Genomic DNA, 27,452 nt, shown 5'->3' with positions numbered 1-27,452 from the left:
CTCTCTGCTCACTCAGGAAGACACACTAACAACAGCCTGTAGCACCTTAATGAAATTAACAGAAAATAACAACTGGAGCAAACTTGAGGAATACACAACATGGTATTCTTCCCAACAAGCAGAAATGCTACAGCCCTGAACTTCTGCTACTAGAAAACACCCCTTCCTCAACACAATTGACTTTGTGTTAGCTCAGGCTTTACTCAAAGTAGAATATTAGTAATATTTCACTCAGAGAAATGTAAGCATTTCTTTTTTTTCTGCACTCCTTTCCTGAAGGCATTGCCCTGAATAAGTTTAGATAAACAAGGAGTATCAGCAGATACCACAAGAGATCAAACATTTATTTAATCATAAAAGTCCAGCAGATAAAACTATATACAGTAATCCATGCATACTGCCCAATTCACAAACATTTAAAACCTGTTTAAAACAGTCTGCACAACAGTTGGACAGCAGGACATTTTCACTTACTGAGGGACATAGTCATGTTTATATTTTGGATGCTGCTTGTAGCCTACTCTCTCCCCAGCAATAAGACTCTGGATCACCCACTCTTGTGAGACAACAGGCAGCCGTAAAGCTTCTGCACACTTCAAGACACCAGCTGGGCAGGAAAAATCAGTCACCACCACATCATAAACACCCAAAGCAATATCTGTACAGGAGGAAAGACAGGCATCTGTCAGGTGAAGAAGGAGGATTTTGCTTTGCAGCAGAACATCATAGAAGCATGGAATGCTAAATTATTTGGTTTGAGGGGGACCTTAAAGCTCATCTCATTCCATCCTCTGCCAAGAATAGGGACACATTCCACTGGACCAGGTTGCTTCAAGCCCCATCCAACCTGGCAGATCAGTGTGTTTTGCCACTATGAATCACGCTTACATCTTCTCATTCCCAGGCAGTGAATTATCTTTGTAAAAGTTAACACACACCTACAGCAGCCCTGCACCTCACAAGAAAATATTCCTTTTAGTCCAGATAAAAATTAAGGGAAAACCAGTAGCCATCAGTATAGGCATGACCCTGAGTCCTGACCTCAGGCTGTGAGTGCTAGGCCCTACATCACATATGAAGAGGGAGAGACAGCCCAGTTCAGAAGGACAAGGGAAGCACAATTTGAGAGACCAATTTCCCTCTTTCAACATAGGCTGGAAGCTGATGGCTTTTGTCTGAATTGCTGCAGCTTCTACTCTGCAAGACAGGTGTCCTAGATGTAATCTACATACAGATTATATTAGAGTACCAAGCGTCCACCCTTTGCCTGCCTTTCTGCTTACAGACAACCCTGTAAACCATCCCACATGGTTTTAAACTATACTAAAGATCACAGTGGCATAGGATTCCCTGAGAAACTGGCCAGTGAGTACCTTTGTTGTGAGCATGTGAGTAATGCTGTTTAACAGATGCTGCTCCCCCTGTCATGAGAATTTCAGACCACAAATCCAGGAAGTTCTCTTGCTGGTCTGACACCAGGAGAACCTTCAGGTTATGGAACGGGTTTTCTCGTGGGTGCCTGCAGAGTAAAGAGACATGCAGACTGGTAAGAATATCCAGTAGTCTAGTCACCTGATTTGCTCCCATATATGTTTTTTAGTATCTTGCACACAATGACCACCCTTCCTGAAGTACTTGGAGTGACTATCCTTTGTTTATAGAGACTAACATAGAGCTAGACAGTGTTGGTAGGGTATGTGAGCAGCAGCCTGTATCCAAAGTTAAACTGACCTCTTCCCTAATCCTGAACCACCTTTTTTGCGCACATCCAAATTGCTTCCACTTTAACAGGGCTGAGCAGGAAGACCTCAATCTCCTGCCTAAAAGTCTAAGCTGTCTACAAATTTGTGTCTGCCCCTGAGCTTGCCTAAGGAGTCTGACCTCCTCTGTCATCTCAGAACAAGCTTACTGGATTAGACTCCATAGAAAGTGCAGAAGCTAGCTTCAAAACATATCAAAGGAAAAGGAAATTAACATAGTATTTTTCTCCTTTATCCATTTCTGAGCAATTAGAGAAATTAGCCAAGGGTGTGGGGAAGCCTTGTCTGAATTCTGCCTTCCTCATGAGAAAGGCTGACACCTTCCTCACTGCCAAAAAGACTCTGGTTTTTGTGTATATGGCACCCAAATGTACCTTGGCATTAGAGGTCATTGTAAGTCCAAGGAAAGAGATGGAAGTGCTGCTCCTATATGGAAGGGAAAGTATAAGAAACAGTACTCAGGTCACCTTCAGTATTTGTAGCTATTCAAGAGCCTCCCAAATGTAACAGGTCTCTCCAAGAGTCTGTAGCCTCAGATCATGGTTAGCTGGCACTCACCATTCTAGCAATTTTTGCTCCTGGAGGCTGTAGCCAGCTGGCAAAAGGTAATTCCGATAATTTTGAAGCTGGTTAGCATGACAGCTGTCATGGACCCAGATATGAGACACACAAGGGATCCCTCTGGCAAGGCACAGCAAGTATTTCTGAGTTCGACAATGCTGGTCCGCAATTAAAAGACACTGGTATGCCGCATTACACTTCAGGGGAGAAAAGAAGGCATGTAAACAGGAGGCAATGCTTGCAAAAAACCCCCTGAAATTATCCTGATGCCAAACAGGTTAAAGAAGAAAACAACTGAAACCTTGATTTCCACAGCCATTTTATGTGAAAGGTGAATTAGATAAAGGTAGTACTAACTTCAGAATCTGTTTAATCATATCCTATTCCAAGCTCTGCAGCTGCTCTAGGCAAAAACTCTGACTAGTAGTTTTTGTATCATAGCTCTCTTCCAGTTCAAACAAAAGAGATGATTTATCTTTTAGTCTGAGACTCAGTAAGTCACTAGACAAGACTGCTTTCTCAACCAAGATTTTCCAAAACCAATTTACCCTCTTTATTAAAAAAAAAAAAAGTGTAAAAGCTACACTAAATTACAGTAGTTATCCAAGTAGATCTGGTAAGTGAAGAGCTCTACCTCTAAGTGTTCCTAGGCACACACGTGTGGTGAGACCCCCATCTAGAGTACTTCATCAACTCCCAGGTTCTGCAGTATACCAAAAACACCAGACATGCTGGAGCAGGTCCAGCCAAGGACATTGGACAATGCCCAAGGACATTGCCAAGGACAGCCTGGGCACTAGAGCACCTGACATACCAGAAGAAGCTGAGAGAGCTGAGCTTGTTAAAGATCAAAAGGGGAAGGCTTGGGTGGTCTTTTTAATGCATATTCATGACTGATATGAGGGTATACAAAAGATGCAACCACACTCTTCTCAGTGTTATCCACCCAAAGGACAAGAAGCAACAGTTACAAACTGAAATACAAGAAATTCCTTTCTTTTTTTCCTAATTGGATCAAGCTGCCCAGAGAGGCTTTGTTGTTTCCATCCTTGACAATACTCAAAACACAACTGGACAAGGACCTAGCTCTGTTTTAACCTCCTTTCAGCAGAGCACTTGGACAAGATAAGCTATAGAAATTCCTTCTAATCTCAACTATTCTGTGATTGTCGTTTTAGATTAGTAAGTAAACCCTTACCTGGGTTTCATTGAAGTCTTCCAGGATATAGCCAGCTCCTGCTCGCAGCTGTTGTGCTATGTAATGTTTATCATACGGAGTAATCTCTAAAAAATCTACAGCAGATAGATTATAGTCAAAAATTGAACTATCTGCTTATATTCCTACATCTTAGTTCACAAAGCCCTCATCCATTCCAGTAAGGGATCCCAGCTATTCTCCCAAGACTTTCTAGAGAAAATCATTAAAAGAGTCAGAAAAAAAAGGGGGGGGGGGTGGCAGGCAGCAGAAAGGGCAACAACACACCAGTAGCCAGATGAGCAACTTGTCACTTCTTTGACTGCATGAAACATGACACCAGAAAAGGCTAACTGGAACAATCCATAAATGCTTTCAAGTTTTATGCTTGCCAGCACTATCCTTCAGCTCTCAAAACCTTCCCTCTTACATTATACTATTCTGACACTGATGATCTCACTAATTTTCACACCTTTCTTAGCTTGCTGAACAAGCCTATGATCATCATCAAGGTTTGTCACATCTTAGACCGCAAGTTGGCTAAGTCAGAGACTGAGTCTTAGGTCCTTTCTGCAAAGGAGTAAAGAGCAAAAGGATAAACAAGTACTCACACAAATGTCTGATCAGACAGTATCCAGCATTTTCCCTAAAAACACAGCACCTCACTTGAAAATGCAATGGGTAAGATTTGCCTCACCTTCTTCCTCCTCACTGCTCCCAGTGGGACCGTCTGATGGCTTCTGGTGATTGACCAATTTGTCACTTGGTGTTGCCATGGTGAGAAGAAAGGCATAGCCCAAAAAGAGGGTCTTGTTGTGGGGCAAGGGTCCATGGTCACTGTCCAGTACTGGGGGATCTGCAGCATCTACACCTTCACAGGTGCTGACAAACTCTCCAGCTCTCACAGCCCCTGCAGAGAGACAGAAGCACCATGAGTCTTCAAAGATATGTCTTACCTGAGGAATCAGTTCAACTCAGATATTTTACTACAGGAGACACAGAGAGGCAGGATTGGACTACAGTTATACTAGGCTAGGTAGGGATCTTTTAACCTTCTGGATATCTTCAAATCAAAACATGAAGGACTAATAGGACAAGTTTGCAAGTCTTATCAACATCCTGAAACAACACTGACTGCTGTGAGGGATCCCTTTAACAGCATTCAGGACTGACTAAAGAAATAAGAGCAAGACCAATCACAACATTAAAGTCCAAAGGCAGAACTGAAAAGACAGCAAGTAAATACTCAGACTATGCTAAAAATATCTCTGGCTGCTGAATGCATCCAGGGAGAATCAGCCTCAAACCATGCAGAAAAAAAAAAGCAATCTTATCTACTTTTTAGTTATGGAAAATGGAAAGATAATTACAGAAAAAGCGGTGCTGAACAAACTAGATGAATTCAAGTTCTCACCAGGCTTTATCATTGCTGACTTGCGGCCACGTTTAGCTGGGGATCGTTCATCTTCAGAAGCAATAAGTTTCCTTTTCCCAGACAGTGAGACTGGTGGGACACGTGAACCCTCTTGCCCTTTACGAGTGGGAGTTGTGCTGCTGCTGGAAGTGCTGGGAGAACCAAGGTTACTACGTCGCTTCCTCTTCCCCTCCACCAGATTATCTGCAATATAGTATGCAGGAATTAGTCATGGGCTGTCACCAAACTCCACAAGAAGTGGCTGAACTCAAGAGTACCTTGAAGATACATTTTTTTCTTGCTTTCCTCTCTCAGAGGGTGGTAGCATGTATCTTTCTTCTCAAGCCCTGTACCCTGCTCATCTATTTTCCTTCCGGTACTGCTGGGAATTTATTAGCAAAGCAGCCATCCACCAAGTTTATGTAAGTATGGCAAGCATACTGTCCTTGAAGCAGACCACTTTCCAGAAGCCAGTCAATACCACTAAGTCTCAGCTGCCAAACAATAAAAGGATCTCAAAAATCTCACTATAAAGTACAAAAAGCATCACTGAATACCCAAAAACATTTGGCAATTCAGATCAGGCACTAGAGTTATTACCTCAAAGGCACAAGACACAGAATAGCAGTCAGCAGCTCAACAGCACCTTTCCTTACCAAGACTGATGTCAGCTGCTTTGGTCACAGGGGTGACAGGTTCATAAGGACCTAGCCCAAACTGCTCCCGCAGCTTATTTCCTTGCTCCTGAGACAGGATAACAGCCATTCGTTTGTACCACTTCCTCTGGCCTTCCTTTTCAATGCAATAGTATAGCTCTCCAGACTCGTTCCGATGTCCCTTCACCACACCTGACAAGACAGCAACTAACAGCTGTTAGCCAACCATATCCAGGTTTCTCATCCTCCTGGAATAAGCACCCGTTTCCCACCACATTCAGCAACTCAGAAAACCAAGTATCAAACTCAAGCACTTGCTCTTACCTGCGCTGAAGTACTCATCCTCAGAGAGTGCTGTCACCTCTGTCTCCAGTGGGATAGGATCACACAGCAAAATATCTTTTCCTAGCACATCACACACATATCCATCATCAAAGCGCAGCTTGTACTTTCCTGCTCCAACATCTTGGGTAATCGTCCCTGAATAAAAGTACCCATTTGAGGACCACTTTGCTACTACCCTGAGGCCCACAAAACTGCTCACAGTGGATGAGTCTGCACAGTCCGAAGGAACAGTCACCACTTGAAATGGGATTTCTGGAGAGTCACTACGACGTAAGGCACAGAAGCCAGAAGTGCCAGATTTCTCTCCTCCATCTGGCAGGCGAACTGAACGAGTAAATGATTTCTCCTCAGGTGATGCTGTAGTTGAGAGATCCTCCATAACTGGTAGTCCAGCTAAGTCTCTGTAGAAAAAAGCAGTCCCATATAAGGGAGGGGAGAATACAACAACAACAACAAAAAAAGAGACAAAAAGCATTCCCAGAAGGATCTGAAAAAACAATCACTAAGTATAAAATACCTAGGTGAGGTGCTTGCAGCTGCTATATGACATCACCAGAAACTTCTAAAATAATCAGTACTCCTTTTCCTCTAGGACATTAAGATAGAAGTTCCCTATTCTCTTTCTTGCAATAAATTAAAGTCACAGTCTCCTTTTTCCAGGGTACCTTGTTCCTGTTGTTCGAGATGGTGGGCGTCCTCTTCTTCCTCGTCCACGAAGTGTCACAGGTACTCTGCCAGCCTGACGAGTACAGTCCTCCTCTTCCTCACAAGGCAGTGCTCCTGTCTGGCTAACTCTGAGTGGTGATGCAGGCTGACCAGCTCCTTTCCTAGGGCTAGACAATTTATGAGTTAACTGTTTTGAGGAGAGAAGTCAGTTCACTAGGATGCTCCCATTTTCTTGATCATCTCACAACATATGCAGAATTTTGCCTCTTGGCTGCTAAACTGCAAACGACTCACAAGGAAACAAGCTACTCCTTCAGGAAGAACAGATGCAAAAGCAAATACTACCTCCTTAATTCTATTCATCAAAACAGATCTTTTTCAGAAAACCTTTGATGTAAGTCTACCCTACTTCACACTCACAAGCCAGATGCTTGTTTCTGCAAAACATCTCTTCCCCTTTTCCCAAGACTCTACACTTACCTCAATTTTCCTAAGATGCCTCTGCCAATGGGTAAAGCAAATTCTCCGGTTTCTGTCCCACACACTTTCCCTTTTACAGCTCCAGTTCCTCGCCCCGAGCTGCTGCTGCTGTGTGTGGCAGAGTGACCACTGCTTCCTCCACTGGATGTACGGTGGAGACTCGAGGCCTTAGATGAGAAAGAGCTGACATCACCAAGGTCCCCTGAGGTCAGCGACGAGCCCCCTGCAGTTCTAGAGGGGGACATGTCAGTCTCACATTCCTGGCACTCCACTACAGGCTCCTCAGTTTCCTTAAAATAAGCAGAAAAGATGATTGTCTAAGATGATGCAAGTGCTAGACACTTTACAATCACCAGTCCAAAGTGCAGACAAGCTGATATCACATTCATGAAGCTGATGACAGCCACACAAACTTCAGTCTGGGCTAATCCGTGGTAGACAGTGCATCTCTCATTACAGGCCTAGAGCTGCTCTGTATCAAGAAGTTACATTAAGAACTCAGTCAGCAGTGGTGAGGAATACATTCAGTGCAGGTGGCACAGGGCTGCAAGTGCAAGCTGCATGTTGAGCTCTGGGGGGTGAGAGCCCCAGGCAAAAGATCGTGGGACATGGACACTTGGAGGCACGGCAGGAATAGAAGATCCCCCAGATTTTCCCACATTTTTCCAGCTTAGATGAAAGGGTATAAAAGCACAGGGTGCCCTTTTTTCGAGGTCTCTCCTTGGAGGCACCAATTCAAGCTGTTATTTTTGTAATTTAGTTATTGCAAAAAGGTTAAATTATTTTAAGGATCCAGATGTCTGAGACTCTGCCATGGGAAACCTGGGGTCCAGTCAGTGAGGAAACCTGATCTGACTGTGTGAGTGTGGGGTGTGTAAGGACTCCAGCAGAGCACCCATCAGCTCACTGGAGCTGTCCACTGTGAAGGGGCCTCAGTCCCAGCTCAGGTGGTGCAGTTGTGACTGCCAGAGCAGCTCCTGGATGGTTGGACAGGGAAATTTCCTCAGCAACAGAGCAGAGCTCAGCTTGGTATCCAACTGGTCTGGTTTTGAATAATTCCCACCCCTACAGAGTGTGAGATTGCAACATATACATGAGACACTAGGAGCTTTGGGCTGCTTATAATCCAAGATCAGTTTCAGAGAGCTTGTCATCTGGAGTTACTAAAGCTTTATGGATATAAAAACACACATCTACAGAACAGTGATATAAAGTGTTGGTAGGTAAAGCAGAAATGGTTATATGATTGTGATTACACAAACTATGTAAGTATATTTCAGGACACTTAATTCTCCATTTTTACGCTACAATAAAGAATTTTGTGTGTCGTATCAGTTGTAAAAGTATTGAACTGGTTTATCCTTTTGTTTCATTACTCACTGTGACTACACAGCACAAGACTCTCAGGTTATTTACCTTCATAGAATAGCAGTAACATTTTATTGCTAGCAGGCTGATTGTGGTTATTGTGTCCATCAAATCAGCATTTCTCAGCTATCTTTCATGATTCTCTAAAGACTTTCCAATTAATGAATTGACACAAGTGTACTAATAAAAGGCTGGTTTGTTCCTCACTTTTAAGTTGACTTTTGAAGACCTCTTACAGAATCTGGTACACAGGATTGAAAAAGACTGTGGTTAAAAACAACACTGAACTGTAAAACAGGCTAAACTATCTTACATAGTTTTACAGGCAGAAGTGATTTTTGTTTACTAATAGAATTTCTGCTCATTCTGAAATATCTCTATTCTGCCAAAACTCCAAGACTTTAAAACTAATTGCATGCACAAAGTGTTTTGTTCAGTTCTTTGAGAATTGAATGTTTCTTGAGAACACATGGCATGAAGTATACCAGCATCAAAACCATAGCTTTTGCCATCCACTAAACGGCCTGCAAGCCTGCTCATGAAGAAAGCCTTGGCATCACAGCACATAGTTCATTCAACTTGTTTCCCGCAGTCATAACATGTTCTCACTTTAACAACTTCTATTTTTCAGCTAATATCTCATCCCATGTGGCCATGAAAACAGGAACTTACCTCAACCACCTTTCGTTCCACCTCTGCACCATTGATGTAGTAAACATCTGTTATAACACGCGTAACAACAGTGCGCACTTCTCGAATAGTTCGCATGTGGCGACGCTGAACTCGGCCTTTGGGTGGGTGAAGAAGGTTAAATTCCTCCTCTCCCTGTAATAAAGAGGATACAGTAAAACCAAAACAGACCACAACAAAAAGCAAACTATTTCTGAGTAGGGCTACCTCTACAGTATAGTTTCTTCATACCATGTTAAAGTACGGGAGTAGGGAACCTTTAAGCATCTTGTTACAAATTAATGCAACACAGGAGACCCTAAACAAAGGAGAACTGAACACATTTTGCTGACAGTAGAGGAAGGGAAATCTTAACAGTCCAAGGAGGAAACAGCAAACTTGTTTAGCATGGCTTCTGATACTCTTTGATTGAGTAGACTCCCACATGTACATGTATCACATCAATCTTCCATTGTCTTTTTATGGCCCTGTTAATCTCTTATTTCCCATAGGACACATTAGTCTTAAATCAGGTCAAGTAAAAAATCATTCTTCTAGTCTCTCTGTTTTGTTTGGGACTAGGTTTTTTATCAACAATCAACCAACCAATCAAAACTTGTCCCATTTTTCCAGAAAATACATATGGAGACATATACCTCCCAAATTCATGCTGTCCAGTAAGTATTGCTACCTTAGCAGTTGATTCAGGACAGCTTGTGACATTAACATTTTTAAATGGTCCTTGGCCTTTTTTCAATAGAAAATCAACTGTTAATGAATCTACTGGCTGAAAGGATACTTTACTGTCCTAAAGCAGTTAAATAAAGGCAGCCCTCATCCCACCTGACTGCGCACAGAGTCCGTGTCGTCTCCAAAGGTGTGGACAAGCTTTTCCCCACTCTCATCAGTTTGAATGTTCACATCTTGTTGCCCAGGTTTTTGCCCAGACATACTGGTTCCCATTTCCACCTGTCTACAGATTTCTTCTGACGTTTGTGTTGCTGTTGTAACAGTAGTTGTTGGGGTAAAAAGACAGTCTGCTGTAGTTTGGATCCCTTTATTCTTGATGTTTTCGCACCTCTCTTGACTTTGATCAATTTGAACAGCCTTACTTTGTTTTCTCTGCATTCTTTTTCCATCTTCTGCCTGAGTGCTTATAACATCAGTCTCCATAGACTCTCCATCCTCTGCATCAGAAGACTGTTGATGGCAGTTCTGTTGCATCCTCTGAGGAATTAGGCTCTGTCCCCCACTGCCGTCTACCTTCTGCGGCTGGTACTGCCAATCACTGGGATTGGTATGCAATTCAGTATCTTCTTGTGGGCCAGGAAAAATTAACCGATCCCCCCTGCAAACCAGTTACACACAGATTAAAACTACTGATAAAGAAAACAAGACAACCAATATGCTGCCACTCAAGTGAAAGCAGTATTAACAATCCCCCCACCTTGGCAGTCACACAGTTACTTCTTCAAATTGCACAGAACTCAGAGTTCAAATAACAAAAAAATCTTTCAACACATCTCAAGTGATACACAGGGTGGTAAAACATAAAACACTGTATAAAATTAAGTGCTTTTTGAAATACAAATTTTCTTGCTACACTCCGCAAATTAGGCACCAACTATGCAACTTCCCTGAAGCATGTCATCTTGAAGCTACTTCAGGCTCCTCCAGTGCTTGATTGGCTTGAAACTGATAATCACATGCAGCAAGAAGACCCAGTAGCATAAACACAAATGCTGTCTAATGTTTTCATTAGAATTTTTCTGCTCTGCCAGAAGTACTGCCTCTGCCAGGTACTATATGGGACACAATACTGGGGCAAACTAGATGTATTTGGCTTCCCTTGGGTACTTGAGGATTTTAAGGAGTTGCTGTCTTCACTTCTGGCTGTGCCTTGTCCAGCACTGAAACTCCCTACTCGTTATGGTCTTTAATGTAACTGTTGAAACTCAGGTTACGCTTTCTACATAGACCAAGACCTCACTGTCCCATCAAGAAATAGAATGGAAAACACTGAAGAAGCAGATTTCTACTTCTAGCTCTCCAGGCAGCACCCTCCTCACCATAGCATATGCAGCTGTACAGTCCTTTGGAAGGGGGACAATAGGAGCAGCAACAACAAACAAAACTGGTCAGATCTTAGAAGAGGAGACAGGAAAGTTATTTAAACAGACTTAAATATCTCAATTTTCTCAAACCCAAGACTTCACTGAAGCATATCAGTCTCCTGGAATCACATGGCCACTCAGTCAAAAGGTAAGCCTGATAACCATGTCAGACACAAACATGCAGATTTAGTATACTTATCCCATTGTCCCCAATCTTCTAAGTCACCCAAAGAAAATGGCTTAGTGCAATTTTGTTGATGTACAAAACACACATCTGAATATAAATTCAACCAGGACTGGCAGGCAAAGACTGTGAGGAGTTACCTAAATGGGGAAGTGGAAACACCATGACCTCTGGCCTCATCCTCTCGACGAACTTCACAGACACGACTGAACACAGATGATGCTTTCTGGGAGCTAGCAGTGCAGATTTAAGACAAACAAACAAAAAATGCATCAGGAAGTGAGAAAAACCCTCATACAGCAAAACACGAATTCTCTAGCTCCTCGTGAGAGCAACAAAGACTATTGAGCTTGTTGACCTATACAGCCACAGAAAGATCATATCAGTCAATCTCAAAGATCAAGAATGAAGCTGCAATTGCACAAGCATTTCTGTCATTTATGAAGACACCCTAACAGCCAAGAGTAATGGAATAATTTGTGTGGAAAACTGCAGCAGCATCAAGAGTTTCAGCATCTACTGCCTCTGGTACCCACCAGAAGACAGAGTTAGACCCTTTATGGCTTACTTCTCAGGAATTTCATAGCACTGCAAAAATACTGGGAAGGCCAGTCATAAAGCAGACCCTGAGAGTTCATATTCATCCCGTACCTACAAATTGCTCAACCAGTGAGGAATAACTATCATCCATCCTCAGCACTGAGGCATGATTACCATCTAGCAAGCAATCCTGTAACAAGAGATACTGACTTTATTCCTATGTTTTCTCACTACTTCAAACCACTGCTCTTCACTCAGATTACTACAGGTCACCATCTTCCTACTGAGATTCCTGTTAGTATTTACAAACATTACTCCCTGCAAACTAAATCAAGCAATGCTAGACAATAAATGTGATGCAAGATAGATACATACAAATCAAAAGACCAAGGGAGTAACTTGATGTTTTGGTCAAAATGTTAACCTGTGATTTCTGTATATCCACGAACTGATCATGAGTTTCTATCAGCTTTCCACCAAAAAGACAATTCTTTCAGAACTTCTCAGAGATTCTTAACAGAAAATTGCACCATGAAAGACAGCAGAAACCCATATATTTGGAATTTAAGATGGATAAAGCAGACTTGCATTCTGGACTGCACAAGACATGAATTTCTGGCTTTGACTACAATCAAATGGAGGCAAAATGCTGACATTAGTAGGAACCACAGAGCCTATAATGAACAAACAAGTGGGGTTCCCACTTTGCCTATGTAATTAAAACCTGCTGCAACAGCTATAGGTTAATATCATATCCACTGCTAGAATGTTCCTTGCTTCTGTGTCTCCTTCTAACTTTTTTTCTCCCTACGGCTGATAATATGTGGAGAAAGGATCTGCCCAGACCTTCGTATTAACTCTGCCCAGCAAGAAGCCCAGTTACCTAGCAGCAGCATCAGCAGAGGATCCATCTTTCCTGTCACTGGTTGCAGGCTCTGAAACAAGAAGGAAGGGAAGGATGATTTTGGCATCATCCAAAAGGACTCTCCTGACCTTTCCCAGCTCCATATGCTCAGTGAAGAGAGGCTGAGTAACACTGGACAAAGGGTGCCCAGACTTCCCCATCCAACTTCTCAGAACAGACCTAAGTTTCTACAAGTTTTAAACTATTAGACTGAATGCCACTGCTCTAGTTAAAATCCTGCCAAACTTTTTTTTTTCCAGATTATGGACAGGTCCAGAGGAAGCAACAAATATGATGAGATGAACTGGAGAATCCCTCCCACACAAACAGGCTGAAAAAGCTGGGCTTGTTCAGCCTGGCAAAGAGAAGGCTCCAGAGACACCTCATTGTAGCGCTTCAGCACTTAAAAGGGGGCTTATTAAAAAAAAAATAGTTTTAAATTAAAAGACAAGAGATTTAGATTAGGTGTCAGGAAGAAATTCAATTCTTCCATTCTTCCCTGTGAGGGTGGTGATGCACTTTCACATGCTGCCTGGAGAAGCTGTGGCTGCCCCAACTCTGGAAGTGTCCAAAGCCAGGCCGGATGGGGCTTGGAGCAACCCAACCTAGTGGAAAGTGTCCCTGCCCATGGCAGGGGGTGTTGGGACTATGTGCTCTCTAAGGTCCCTTCCAATCCAAACCATTCTATGATTTTCTTTATATTTATATATATATATATATATATATATATATATAAATCTCTTTTCCCACCCAACACAATCAAATTTCACTTCCTGTCCTGTGTACCATTGCCACTATACATCACAATTTGCAGTCTGCTGGAAATACCTTTCCTCACAACAGAAGCCTCTCCTCTCACTTCATCCTTGCTTAGAGCATTGCAGAAACAGAGAAACAAATTTAAGTGACACTGCCCAAAAAGAAAAATGAGAAAAATTACAGGGACTTAGAGACTGTCTTGGGAGTTTTTGAGTTAGGGCTGAGATCCAGTAGGACCCATACACTTCAGGTTTTTTCCTCTTACTTTCCAAGCTGAACGGCAAGGACTCCTCGCTCCCATCATTCACAGGGGTAACAAGGTTCATTCGCAGAGAAAGTTTTGCATCAGACTCAGGAACCACACCAGACTCTCCTTTCTCATACACTTCTGATACATCTGCTGATACCACTGCACTTTCCACAGTGACATCGTTGGTCCCCATTGTGCCCTCTGCTGTAACATCACTGGTTGCTATAGTGCTGTCTGGGCAAGTATCATCCACTGAAAACAGAAAAACAAAACCAAGAAACAAGAAGTAGCTATTGTCATTCACATTGCTGGGGTTGAGGTCCCAGTTTTGGTTTGAAGACACTTCACTGCATGCGTTATTAATAATGCTGCAGTAGTGGAAATTCCTTTCTAGAGATCTGAAGCACGAAAATTCTGTAGCACAGGTACTATCCTTAGTTTATGACAGAATAATTTACTACTACCCAAGCAGAACAGACTTCTTTTCATCTAGCACTTGCAGGATGCTGTTTTGTGAACCTAGCAGAGAAAGTCCTTATAAAACATGATGAATACTGGAAGCAATCCTCTTTTGGTCTAAGCTCTTTTGCTACTCAGAAGGCTCTTTTACATTCTTTAATGGAGTTGTATGCAGGATGACAGTGAGTGCAAGGAAGACATGCTGTATACCACCCCGTACTCAGGGAGCAAACACCTTCACGGGAGACTGAGAAAACATGACAAGGAAACTATGGGGAAGGGATAAGCCCCCCCCCTCCCCCCCATCCCCAGAACAGCAATGTAGCCATTTTTTGCCAAGGCAGGTTTGAGTTACCCTAATACATGCTGCACCAAGAATCAAAAGCTTCCAGGCTTTCATTTCAGAATAGAGCCATTTAGGTCAAACTCACCAATTGGTGTGCTGTGTCTCCTGGGTCCCATTTTGAGATGGCCAGTAAGAGGTGGTGTTATGCTACTTAAGGACTGAATGACATCACCCTCCTTCGGCAAAGTAAAATGAAACGGGGTTCCTAAAAGACACAGAGCACCAGACTTAGTAATTTCAAGGATCTACTTTAGCTCAAGTATCAAAAGCACATATTCACTGTGCTGTGGAAATAGGGAAAAGCATAACACTGGTGCTGTACAAAACCCCCCCTGAACAGCTGCTCTAACTGACAGTCCTCACATTTTATGTGAAAAATCTCTCTCAGTGAAAATCTAGACTGTGGTCAACTGAATGCAGCTGTTCCCAGGTGCTAGATAAAAGGGAGACTAAATATCCTGAATATTAATAGGACTTCTACAGAATGCAGCTTTGCTTCAGAGACGCTCAGGATATTCCATAGAAGAGGAAAATGAGGTCAAAAAACAGAAATAAAGGTTAGGACAGAAATGAACTGGCAAAGCTACATGTTGCCTGAACTGATAACCTAAAACTTACTCAGACTGATGGCTGAGGTGGCCTATCGCATCAGGGAAACCATGCCTCGGTGGATTTACTATGTGCAGATGTTGCAGGATTTAATAAATAAAATACATCAAAAACCTAGTAAAATGCTCTTTCCTTTTGCCTCATCCCATGCATTTATTTGTAAACTTTCAATGTTATAGAGAAGTAACTTGCATAATCCTCTCATAGAAAAATATCCCATCAGCAAACAATTATGTATCATCTGTTTGAAAACTGAAAACCATCACCTCTCTGGCTATCACAAGCTTGAAAGACATGGTTGAGCAACTGCAACATCCTGAAGACCACCCCAAGATCTTCACTGTATTTTTGCAGTGGGTAGGTACCTTCTAGCACAATGGTACTCACATTGGAAGGCAAACAGCCCCTCCTCATGAACAGTTTATGAATGCTTGTTGTATAAGGGCCTAGAGCATGTCTCCATTTAAAAAGTGTTTTATCTAAAAACTGAAGCAACTCAATTGAATATTGATTTAGCTACCACAATCCCTTCTAACCTATAAATCCACATTTGGCAGGCTAGTAACAAATGATCAAAAGAATTTATTACATGATCACCAGCACAGGTGATGATCAACAGCATAATCTAATTACTATACCAAGGGATGCCATGAAAGAGAATACAAAGAAGCTTTCACAAGAACCGAAAAAAACGTGAACACCTCACCTAAAAGTTTAAATGCTTTCATTCACATTACAGTCTCAACTGTTCTATCAATGAAAATAGTAAATCAAAACAGTTAAACTTTTCTTATGTTCTTATGACCATCAACCTGCAACAGATTTATGACCATTTGGAATTGAATATGGCAAGGGCTGTCAAAGACAACAAGAAGGGGTTCTTCAAGAACATCAATAGCAAAAAGAAACCTAAGGAAAATGTGGGTTTGCTGCTCAGTGAGGTGGGTGCCATGGTGATGAAGAACACAGAAAAGATAGTTACTGAATACCTGCTTTGCTTCAGTCTTTACTAATAAGCCCAGTGCCACAGAAACCCAGATCCTGGAGGCAAGAGACAAAGTATAGAGAAAGGAAGGCTTCCCCTCAGTCAAGGAGGATCAAGTTAAGAGATCATTTAAACAACTCTGACACCCACACCACCCATATGGGCCCTGATAGGATGCACCCATGAGTGCTATGGGAGCTGGCAGAAGTTACTGCTAAGCTACACTCCCTCATCTTTGAAAGGTCATGGAGTACAGGAGACACCTCAGGACAGAAAGCCAGGGTCACTCCAGTCTTCAAAAAGGGCAAGAAGGAGGACTCAGTGAACTAGGCCACTGTTGCACCTCCATCCATGGAAAGATGGAACAAATCATCCTGGTTGTCATCACCAAGCACATGGAGGAGAAAGTTATCAGGAGCAGTCAGCATGGATTGACCAAGGGGCAATCACGCTTGACCAAACAGATTGCCTCCAGTGATGGAATGACTAGCTGGGTGGATGAGAAGAGAGCAGTGCATGGTGTCTACACACTGCCTTCAGGAAGATTTTTAAAATTGTCTCCTGAAACATCCACACAGGTAAGCCAGGAAGTGTGGTTTGTATGAACGGACAGCAAGGTCAGTTGAGAAATGGCTGAATGGCAGAGCTCAGAGGGCTGTGATCAGTGGTGCAGAATCTGGTTGGGAGGCCTGTAGCCAGTGGTGTTCCCAGGGGTCACTGCAGGGTCCAGCCTCAACTTATTCATCAGTGACTTGAAAGAAGGGACAGAGTGGACCCCTAGCAAGCCCCCACCCAAAGTTTGTGCTTACTGATTTATGCTTCATAATTTGTTGATAAGGGATTAGACTCCTAAAATATTTCTCATTAAAATAATTACTACAATAAAAAAGCTGCTTTAAGAGTAGAGAGATGCTCTACAGCTCTTCGTACATTAAGGACTGAGTGATGGCAGGAGAGTAAATACCACTCTACATACTTTTTCCACCATGCTTTACAAGTCTGAAGGCAATTAGGTAGAGTAGGTCGAAAGCCTGAACTCTCTCCTAACACTGATCAGCCCTTTAGTGTAATACAAACACATAAAAAACAAACAAGCATTAATTTTGGAATTAATTTTGTTTAAAAATTGCTTATAGTTCCCTTTTAAAAGTAAACCCAGCCAACTGTGATGTTCTTAAATTGCATTATATTTGTCTAAGAAAAAACCCAAAACATTTTCAGTACAGTATGAGAGGCAAAATATTATCCAAAGTCAAACACAACTTCGTTTATGCTCTCTTAAAAAGGAAGTTTTGGACTGTGAAAATTGTGAAAAATAATATTGAAGTGGAATGTGACATTTAACCTTGTTATGTAACTGCAGCTATTTATCATCATTTCAGCAGCGTACTGCCAAAGTTATTGTTTTATTTAATAAAACCCATACTCTTCTTAATTTTGAAGACCAGTACTGTTCTCCTGACTATGCCAAATTGTCTTAAAAAATCTGCAGTCCCAAATGCCATGGACTTGTTCACAGAAAAGTTCATCTTTGATTACAAAATGCAACGGAGTCAGAATACCTTTGAACTTCCTGACCAGTATTTTAACTAGATCCCCTCAAAGCATTATTTTCTATATAGTAAAGCTATTTCTTCTTCTTTCAGTTAAAGGAAATCAAGAATATTGTAGCAAAAACATTGTACAACTTAACATTAAATAACATTTGAGGTCCTACAGTCTTTCAGTTTTCCTAACAGACTTCATAGGGGGTAAAATACATATTCTGACACTAAAATAATTCTTTGTTCATTCTCATTTAAGGGCTAGAGAACTGTGTTTAAAGATGAAGCCAGCTAAGAGGCAAAACCAAAATAGACGTAATATCCCGTATCTTGTATAATGACACACAGCATGTTAAATTATTTTAATGGGTGACGGCAATACCTGCTGAGCCATAGCTTACACGTGAGTGAAAAGCCATTCTACTTTAAAAAAATCTCAAGAAAAATCTGCTATATTAGCTTCTAGCTCAAAGTTGCTCTGTACACCTCCACAAAGAAAGTTCTCCTCTGAGAAGGAAGGAAAATGAAAATAAGGAGACCTACAAGAGGGAAAGTACTGACTACCACACACCCTATTCCTTTCAAGGACCCTGCTGTTGTTGCTTCTTGAGCGGGGGAGAAGTCACAAAAATCCCTGAACATTGCCAAGGTCACAGAGTCTTCAGTTCTTCAAGCTGCCCTGCATTTCTACTTTAAAGTAGAAAGGAACAAGAACTACACCCGAGGGGAAAACAGTGAAGTCATGTTCTGCATATAACACAGTAAGGTATAGTGCTGCTCAACTTGCATCTAATAGCAGTGCTCCCTGAAAACACTGAGGATTGTATACAGTTGTCCTTGACATTACTCAAAATGTACACCTGTGAACTACTAACCTATATTCACTTACCACTGGAAGGACTGGGGGATTTAGAAGTTGCCTTCTCCTGTGGCTGCATTTGCTCTTCTTGCTCCAGATTCCTTGTCGTAACAGTATCCTCCATATTCTTTAGTACTGGATTCTCATGCTGAACCACATGCATTTCAAACCTTCTATCTTGATGTGATGGCTGATTGTTCAGAATTGGGACAGGTAACGATAAGCAATCAGGATGGTTTTTGGCACACAATGCCACTTCTGATTGGACATCACTCTTTAACTTTGGAAGCAAATCACGCTGCTCCAGTAACTCCCCTACAGAAGGCTTAGCTAAAACTTCATTGAGCTTTGCCCTGTTAGTAGACGGTTTATCCATGCTCTTTGCCTCCCCAGCATCAAAAGTACAACCTTTCAAAGCTTCTTTTCCCTCACATTCTGGTCCAACCTTTTCTAATTTCTGGGCTACATTTTTGCTATTTTTACAAGAATCATTCACTTCTGTATCTTCATGACACTGTCCTTTCCTTTCAAGAATAAACCTATGAGAAAGTGTTATATTAACAAGAGACCCATCTTCCTTTATTTGCAGTTTTTCTTCTTGTTCTTCACACCGAGTCTCAGGAACTGCCTCAGGTTTGGAAGTCTCTTGAGCATATGACAAAATCTCAGGCAGACCAGACTGATCTGCAGCAGCCTGACTACCAGAAATACACTCAATCTTCTGATGAACTGTAGAGGCTAATGGCCCATCTCCTGCAACACCTGCACTAACAAATTGTCCTACAGGCATTCCTGCAGTCTCTACATCCTCCTTTTTTGCTTTTTCACAGTTTTCAGAGGGTGCTTGATCACCTGCATTCACTTTTAGTTTTATTTTATCATTCTCCACAGAAGAGAGTCTTGAGTCTGAGGCCTTGCTTTCAGAAATTCTCCCTACCTGTGTGGTTTCACTGTCTTGGCCCACGTTCAGAGAGCCTGGACTGACGTCTGTATTTGTGGGCTGGCTACATCCACTTGCAGAAAGCATCAGTTTACAGGACTCAGGAGGCTGTGACACAGAGTCATCTGTAGACATCTTTGACAAAGCATCTGTAGATCCAGAGAGATCTCCTGGTAAGCATAAAGGGGTTAAACCAGCAGTTTTTTCTTCTTCTTCTTCATGCCTATTCTCTGGACTCTGAGTTGGAACAAAGATATCCTAAAATGAGAAAAGTGGGACATGGAGTAGTAGGACATCCCAAGTAGGACTGCTTATTATTCCTAAAAAATTCCACTAGATTATGGATCAGAGCAAGTTTAGCACAGAACTACAGATTTAAAAAAAAAGAAAACAAAACATCCAAAACATTTTTCCCACATATTTATGAGAGATATAATTGATCTGATTTTGCTGAGAAAAATATCACCACACATTGCTATTTAATACACCTTCAGCAAAGTCAGACACAACCCTTGGTATCTTTCACTACCAAATCACAAAATACAGGGCAAATATGGCAAATTAGTAGCTATTTTTACTTGAACCACCAAGGGTATTGGAAAGAGTCTCTGTGATATCTATTATATTAACACAAATGCTGTTTTCAGCTCAGGAGAAGCACTGCTTCAACTAGTGAAGTTTCCAGCAAGTTCATATCATTCATAATATTAAGGTATAAACCCACAAACTGTTAAATCCTTTTGAACAGTTGTAATTTCCAGAATCAAAATACACAAAGGAAACAACAGCAAGAATAAGAAACTTGAAAAATTCAGTAAATAAATTCTAGCCTTGTAGAATAAAAATACTTTATTATGGAACAGCTTCCCTTTCTCCACAGAAATGATGCTAAGGTCTTGGCCAATAAAAAACTAATTTATGATGCAGTTTGAGATGCAGGATGGCCAGTTAAGCATAAGAAGGCAACACAGTCTAAGTCAACAGCTTCTATGTTTTGTAACTCACTATGCCCTCTTAAGCTGTTCTGCATTTTTTTCCACAGGAAAAACTGCCACACAGTATGACTAATATATAACTGCAACTAGTGGGAACAGCTTAGTAGGGAAGCTCAACATAACAGAACAGAAGCTGACTCAAACACATCTTATGCATCAGCCATATAAAAACCTCAGAAATGGTATATACATGAACCCTTACATGAGAGAACTCTGGTTGTGATGGTATAGCTAAAGATCCAGGAAAGAAGGTTGGGGCACTCTGGGACACTGGAGTTGAAGCCTGCGGCTGAACAAGAGGTCTTGGAGGGATATGCTGGTGGAGATGGCCTTCCCTTGTATCTCCTCTCTGCTTTTGCATCAGTTCTCTTCCACCTGCAGGGATAGATATATCCATCTGTTCATCTGGTTTGAAAGAGCAGAAAAGATATTAGCACTAAATTCTTGTGTTATATCTAAGTTTTCAACATCATATTAAAAGATTTGTCTTCAGTGGTGTATTCAACTTTGTAAATCTTGTCTCCAGCAGTATTCTTTTTGTAAGGGGGAAAAAAAATCAACAAAAACATCTGTATTCTTACTTTCAAAGGGGAAAGCAAGTGTTTTGTTACAAATTCATATGACTATTTTGCTACAGGTCTAGAACTTCTAAAATTAGAAAAAAGTGCCTGAAACTTATTTTTAAAAAGCATTTTTCTGAGGTATTTATTTTCCTTTTGCCATGTTTATTAAAATGCAACTAAATTCAGACCCCAGCTAACAAAATATCTGTTATAACAGTATTTCACATTCTGTGACAGGAATCCCTCAGAAAGGAATATTTGATTTTGTATCATACTAAAAACCTGTGGGGATGGACATCTTATCCTTGATGGTAAATGTGTGCTTAGAGAAAATATGTAATAACCAACGTATCATATAGAATAATTTCTCTTTAGGCACCACAATTTAGGATACACACTTGTAGCACATGAAAGGTTTTACAAATATTGTGGAAGTTGTCTCTATTAAGGCAAAATCACCTACTATGATGCAATTCTTATCTGTCCTTCCTTCTGCCCTAACATAATACCGGTTTCTGCCTGTAGCAAGAATGGCTTGTTCCAAAAGAAGATAATTGCCAGCAGAAATCTGTATGCCATAAAAAGCATCTCCTACCATTCAAATGAAGGGGCACTGGTCAACAGTACTAATTTAATTATGATAGCTATGCAAGAAATATCTACAGCAGATAAAGAATCCTAAACAACAGTCAGAAATACAGATCTCCTTTCACCACCCCTTCACTGTTCTCAGTCCTACTTTATTCTTTAAACATAATTTTAACAGATTTTGAAAAGTGTGCAAGCTCTGACTAAATCAGTGCACAAAAACACGACCACAGACAGTATGCAGAAAAATGTTACCTTCTGCTTTCCCCTGTTCAGTAGGGCTGCTGGGGACAAGGGCATTGGGTCCAAAGGAAACGGGAGGAGGAATGACTAGGCCTGAAGAGACACTGCAAACCAAAAGGAAACATGGAAATGAAAACCACACCTCACTAAAAAATGCATTACATTCTCCTATCAAGCTCCAGCTTGCCACAGTACAAATCTTCTCATGAAAGGTGAGTGTGATGTGTTCACCAGTAAGAGACTAATGACAGTAAGGGATCACATGGCCACCATTAGTTCATTTCACTGCAAAATAAGGCCATGCTCTTCTCAGAATGCAAAATTAAAACACTGATTGCTTAAAATCAAGCACAAGTCCTTGAATAACGAAAAGAGTAGGGGGAATGCATTACTGCAACAAAATTCTTGAAAGAGCTTGGGGGTTTTTCGCTTACGTGGAATCACCCTCCTGTACATGGAATGCCTGTCCAGAGAGCTGCAGGACTTGCAGACTGTGGGCAGGGGTGCATGCCAGAGAACTTCCCTCTTCCATCCTGGTTATCAGACAGCCACTCCCTGCAGTTGCTTTGAACAAAAGAAAATAAAGATGGAAATACAGTCAAAAACCACAGTGATTATTAGAAAATTCCAAGGAATTAAACTTATGCTATTGCACAGCTCCTTTTCAGATAGGCAACAAGATGATTTTCAGAGTTGGTGAAGGACTGCACATGACAGTTCAGTATGTGAAATGTGATCACAAAATAGTTCAGATGAAAAAGAAAAATCTGAATAGATATTAGACTGTACAAGTCTTCCTACCTGGGAATTTTAAAAAATCCCCAATGGCTCCAATACCAGCACACTTGATCCAGCACTAGAATACAAATATAGGCAAGGTTCTTGTAAAAAAAGACACCTTGCACTGACCACTGACACAGTGTGAGGAGAAGGTTGTTACTGAATCTTCTGGATACAGAAGGTTCATTCACAAGGTCAGGCCAGAACAGACACCACTAGGCAGAAGTCTGCCTACACTACTTATCTACACTGGTGTGTTGTTACAAAAGCAGAGCATCATTAGTTTCAGAAGAGTGTAAAAGTTGGGTTTTGGTTTTGCTCTTCAAGAGGCACTGAAACAAAGGAAATTAAATGTATTTAACAAGGCAGTAACCATTCTAACAGGAAGTGATGTTTAGATATTGTTCCATACTGTAGTGAATGAGGCTGTGTCCTTTCCTTTCCAAAGCGTTCTCAATTTTAGCAGAAGTTACATGAAAAATACTCACGGTGCTCTACACCCTAAAACACTAAATGTCTGTGAAGATCAAGTAGGTATGATGTTTATAACTATCTCTGGGATGGATATTTTGGCTCTGCTTGTCTGCTGTTACCTGTTGCATGATTCTCGGGAAACATCTCTTCCTGTGTTGACAAGATATCTGACTCCTCACAACCAGAACCAAGGGATTCCTCAGTTTTACAAGCACCACTGACATGTGTCTCCTTTCTGGTATGTTCTTCTGCTTCCTGCGGAGTTCTGAAAATGCAAGACACAGTCTTTGACCTGAGAAATTCAAAATATGAAGACCACAACATCCTAAAGAAAATCTAGGGGTAACAGATAGAAGGCATTCACTCGTGTATAACACAGGGGAAAAAAAGGAGAGAAGAAAGAAAACCAGCTTTGCCTGACAAAATAACATTTTTATCCTTGATAAGTTATACTTTCAGAATAATTTTCTACATTTTATACCAATCTAAGTGATGCTTAAATGGAATGCAGATGCTCTACTGACTTCTATTTAACGCACATTCTAGGAATTTCACTTCACCTCTTTAACATTATTTTGTGGCAAAATACAATAATACATGAAGAGCTAAATATTATATAAATTTTATGTTAGAGAGAATAAATACTATTCAACAAAGTGAAGTTTCACACTTAAAAACAGTTAAAACAAAGCTTACAATAGCAAATACACAAAAGCATCCTGGAATACCCACCACTTAGCCTCCAGAGTTCCTCTGTGAAGCCAAGGCCCATGCTACAGTGATTAAGTTATTTCAAGATAACTTCTATGACTCAAAATGAATTAATTCTTCTAGTATATTCCAGTCATACCATTTTAAGAAAATTACTGGCATATTTTATTATGTCGTGAACTGCCCTTAAAAACAAACTTATCGGTATCTTTGTGTTTAGGAGTTTGACATCACATCTTTTCTCACCAAAGAATACTGAGAGCACTCCTCAGTCAGCACTGCTGCAAAAAGGCCTCAGCAGTATGCCATCTTTCCATTTACCTTTGTCTTTTGCCTTGTACCCTCTTCCAAATCTAAAAATCTAGTAAAAAAATAAACAAATCACCTTCCAGAATGCCAACAAACTATTGCAGCATATAACGCTGTTGAGACAGCCACGATACACAGCATAGCCTCATACAATTTCAGAAAGCTTCTACCCATACAAAGTTACACCATACCACTTCAGAAGGCTTCAAGCATCTGCCCTTCTAATTCTTTAGCCCAACCTTTTATACCCCTGATGTTCATGCACTGCACCCGTGTGCCCTCTGTTCCCTTTGGTGATTGCTCAGCACACCTGGGCACTCCATGTCTCATTGCTGTCAGTGCTGCTCACCTGCATTTCACAGCTGCACCCATTGGGGATGGGGCTGGGGCAGCCCACTCCACTCCCAATTACCACAAACTGTGCCTACCGCAAACAACCTACAGAGAAAACAGACTGCCTTACCTTTCAGACTTCTCTGCCTGGGTTTCCAAAGCAGTATCTGCTTCTATAATGGAGTCAGTTTCTGTGTTGTCTGCACAAAATTCTGGGAAGAGAGATAAAATAAAAATACCTGGATTAATATACAAATAAGAAAATGTAGGTCTGTAATTTACACAAATACCAAGGCAAGCCTTATATGTAAAAAAATTATTTTTTACTATCTATGATAACAAGAAGGAAAAAAAAACAACCCAGGATGAGGTTTTTACCAGGGAGAGAATTCAGTATCAGATTGTCTAAATATTTTGGAACCAATTAGGAAAGAGAAGTGAAAGAATCAATGATAGCAGTTGGACAGGTACAAGAAAACAAATTAATCAGTCCAAAGGAAAGATGGGGCAAAATTCTTTGCAACTACCAGTGAGCTGTGAACTCATTTTTGAAAACTACTAGCACCGTATTTCCTGTCAAAAAACCATAACATTTATAATTTAAAGAAACTAGATAGAATCTACACAGTAGCAAGAAGACATCTATGATAATTTTCACTTACCATATTTAGATTCATTCTTAACAAGTCTGGAAGAAAGGACAGCAGGTCCAGAGTGGAGCTGATGCCTAGCATCTCCCTCACTGGGCACTAAGTCACTCTCCAAGTCCTGGCTCTGCGACAGCTCTAGAACTCCGAACTGGAGCTGTGACATGCCTGTATCTAACACCAGACATCCGTTACAAACATACATACCAGAAAGAAAAAAATCAAGTGTCATCTATCACTTTTACAAGGGCAAAAGATATACCCTCTAACATGCAAATTATTTAAGCTATGCTGAAACTCTGAATAAACTAACTGATCTCAGCTGTACTAATTAAAACATGGTATCAGAACAGGGACAGTGGCCATTAACTCAAAAATCTGTATTAATCAGCAAGGGCTTATGTAATGCCATTAGGAACTGCAGCAGACTTTCATTCCATGAACAGAAAATAATCTTGATAATACACAGCCTGTGTCTGAAAATCCTCTGATGACAACAACCATTATGCCAGTTCATAATAAGGCTCCATTTCCTAATGATCACAATGCATCCCTGCTTCTTCTAAACCACGTTAAATCTTGAAGATCCATTTTAAGAATAATAAATAATTCTAACAATAGTAAACAATAAACTTTCTAAACAAGACATTCTAACAATAATAAATAAACTTTGTTTTGGTTTTTTTTTCAAACACCAAAGCATACAAATAAACTTTCAGAAAAGGATGCCAATTTCTGACCTATTACTACCGGCACAATTATCCCTGGTGAGACAAGTAAGTCAGCTCAACTGAAAAACTGCACAGACGGTCGATCCGATTCCAAAAACCCAAAAAACCGACCTGAAATGGGGAAGTTACCTTCTATACATGGCGAAGAAGCACAGTCCTCAACATCACCTTCACTTCGTTCCCCGGCCTTTCCAAGGGCACTGCAACAGAGAGACTAGCTAAAGTCGCGCAGGGGTTCTTGCAGGCCGCCTTCCCGCGGCTCGTCATCCGAGGGGTCACTTGGCACGGACCAGGCGCTCCAAGCCCTCCGCACCGCACGTCCTGGCCGGGGCCGAGCACGGCCGCTGCAGGAGCAAGCCCGCCTTCTCGGCCTGTCCTCTGTCCTCAGCACGAGAGAGATTTCAGCAGGCCAGAGAGGCGGCGGCCGAGAGCCGCCATCTGGCCCACCCCACGTACCTGCTCTCCCGGTCGGGCGCTGGAGACTCCTCCGCTGCGCAGTCCCGCGGTCCAGAGGCGCTCGGGCGGGCCGGGCTCTCCATGGGCTCTGCAAGCACAGCGCCATCAGCGCGACCGCGGTACCCGAACCCACCATCACGCCGCGCCCCGCCCTTACCTGCGAGTCGCTCCCGCGGCGCCCGGCTGCCAGCAGGACCGCGGACGATGTCCTGCAAGACAGAGGCGGGGGCCGCGTCACAGATAGGCTGGGCCGGGCAAGGCCGTGTGGCGCTGCCGCCACGCCGGGCGCTCACCAGCACGGGGCTCGGGCTCCGCCGGGCCGGCAGCCGGCGGGCCAGCACGCCTAGCCAAGCCCGCTCCGCGTCCGCCTCCGCGCCCTGGGGCTGCGAGTCCTCCACGATGAGGAGGGGCGTGTCCTGCTGCGAGAAGCCAGGGTCCAGCTGGCTGCTCCCGTCGCGCTCCATGCAGGACGCTACAGGCTGCGGAGCCCGGCCGGGCCCTAGGCCGCCCGCCCGCCCGTCGCCCAGCCCAGCCGCACTTCCCGCCGCCGCCATCTTGCCGCGCGCCGATTGGCCGCGCTGTTAGCGGGGGGACGCGGGGGGGCCGGGACCGCCGCCCGCTCGGCCTCGCCGCGCGCGCTCCGGGGCACAGAGGGGCCCGCGCCTGCCGACCGCCAGCCCGCTCGAGGGCGAGCGATCGACCTGTAGCACATGGCGGGCCGGGGGCTGGCTTCGAGCCGGGGAGTGCCCGCACGGTGCCCTCCCGCTCCCCTTTTCATCTGAGGTACAAAACAGCCCCGTGCTCGGGCTCCCGCGCGGACCGAGCATCGCGCGCCCCGAACAGCCACCATCGGCTACGTCCTTTCTTGGATATCACAGGAGAGCGAAATCCTATTAATTTCTCTGTGTTTATATGACTAAAGTTATCGAAGAAGCCTTGCACATAATTATGACAGTATTGTTGTCTTTCCAGCATTCACCTTCTTGCCTAGAAAACAGTGAGTTTGAATGGCGTA

The 27,452-nt window shown here is 42.4% G+C and overlaps 1 protein-coding gene across 5 annotated transcripts; it reads right to left on the bottom strand.

Annotated features, from left to right (window-relative positions):
• Positions 1-323: 323 nt before the first annotated feature.
• On the bottom strand, positions 324-26,997 carry TP53BP1 (tumor protein p53 binding protein 1). 5 transcript variants are annotated; one of them, XM_064389501.1, is made up of 27 exons: positions 26,731-26,997; positions 26,595-26,646; positions 26,438-26,525; positions 26,111-26,181; positions 25,266-25,424; positions 24,734-24,815; positions 23,370-23,515; positions 22,431-22,560; positions 22,009-22,100; positions 20,805-21,007; positions 18,698-19,865; positions 14,756-14,875; positions 13,881-14,117; positions 12,836-12,887; positions 11,553-11,645; positions 9,958-10,462; positions 9,118-9,270; positions 7,078-7,367; positions 6,597-6,764; positions 5,911-6,332; positions 5,587-5,778; positions 4,931-5,134; positions 4,214-4,426; positions 3,520-3,614; positions 2,319-2,518; positions 1,374-1,519; positions 324-658 (listed from the first exon to the last, which is right to left on the bottom strand). In XM_064389501.1, the coding sequence occupies exons 1-27, from the start codon at positions 26,989-26,991 to the stop codon at positions 471-473; spliced, it is 5,730 nt and encodes a 1,909-aa protein (XP_064245571.1). In that variant the 5' UTR covers positions 26,992-26,997; the 3' UTR covers positions 324-470. The 5 variants fall into 5 exon arrangements, with proteins under 5 accessions (XP_064245571.1, XP_064245568.1, XP_064245570.1 ...); XM_064389498.1 differs by having other exon boundaries at positions 26,595-26,997; XM_064389500.1 differs by having other exon boundaries at positions 20,805-20,977; positions 26,595-26,997.
• Positions 26,998-27,452: the final 455 nt, after the last annotated feature.

This window comes from Passer domesticus, chromosome 14 (genome assembly GCF_036417665.1).
Source record: "Passer domesticus isolate bPasDom1 chromosome 14, bPasDom1.hap1, whole genome shotgun sequence".
NCBI lineage: Eukaryota > Metazoa > Chordata > Aves > Passeriformes > Passeridae > Passer > Passer domesticus.
Note: the sequence above shows the minus strand (reverse complement) of the source record. Positions and strands in the feature narration are given on the sequence as shown.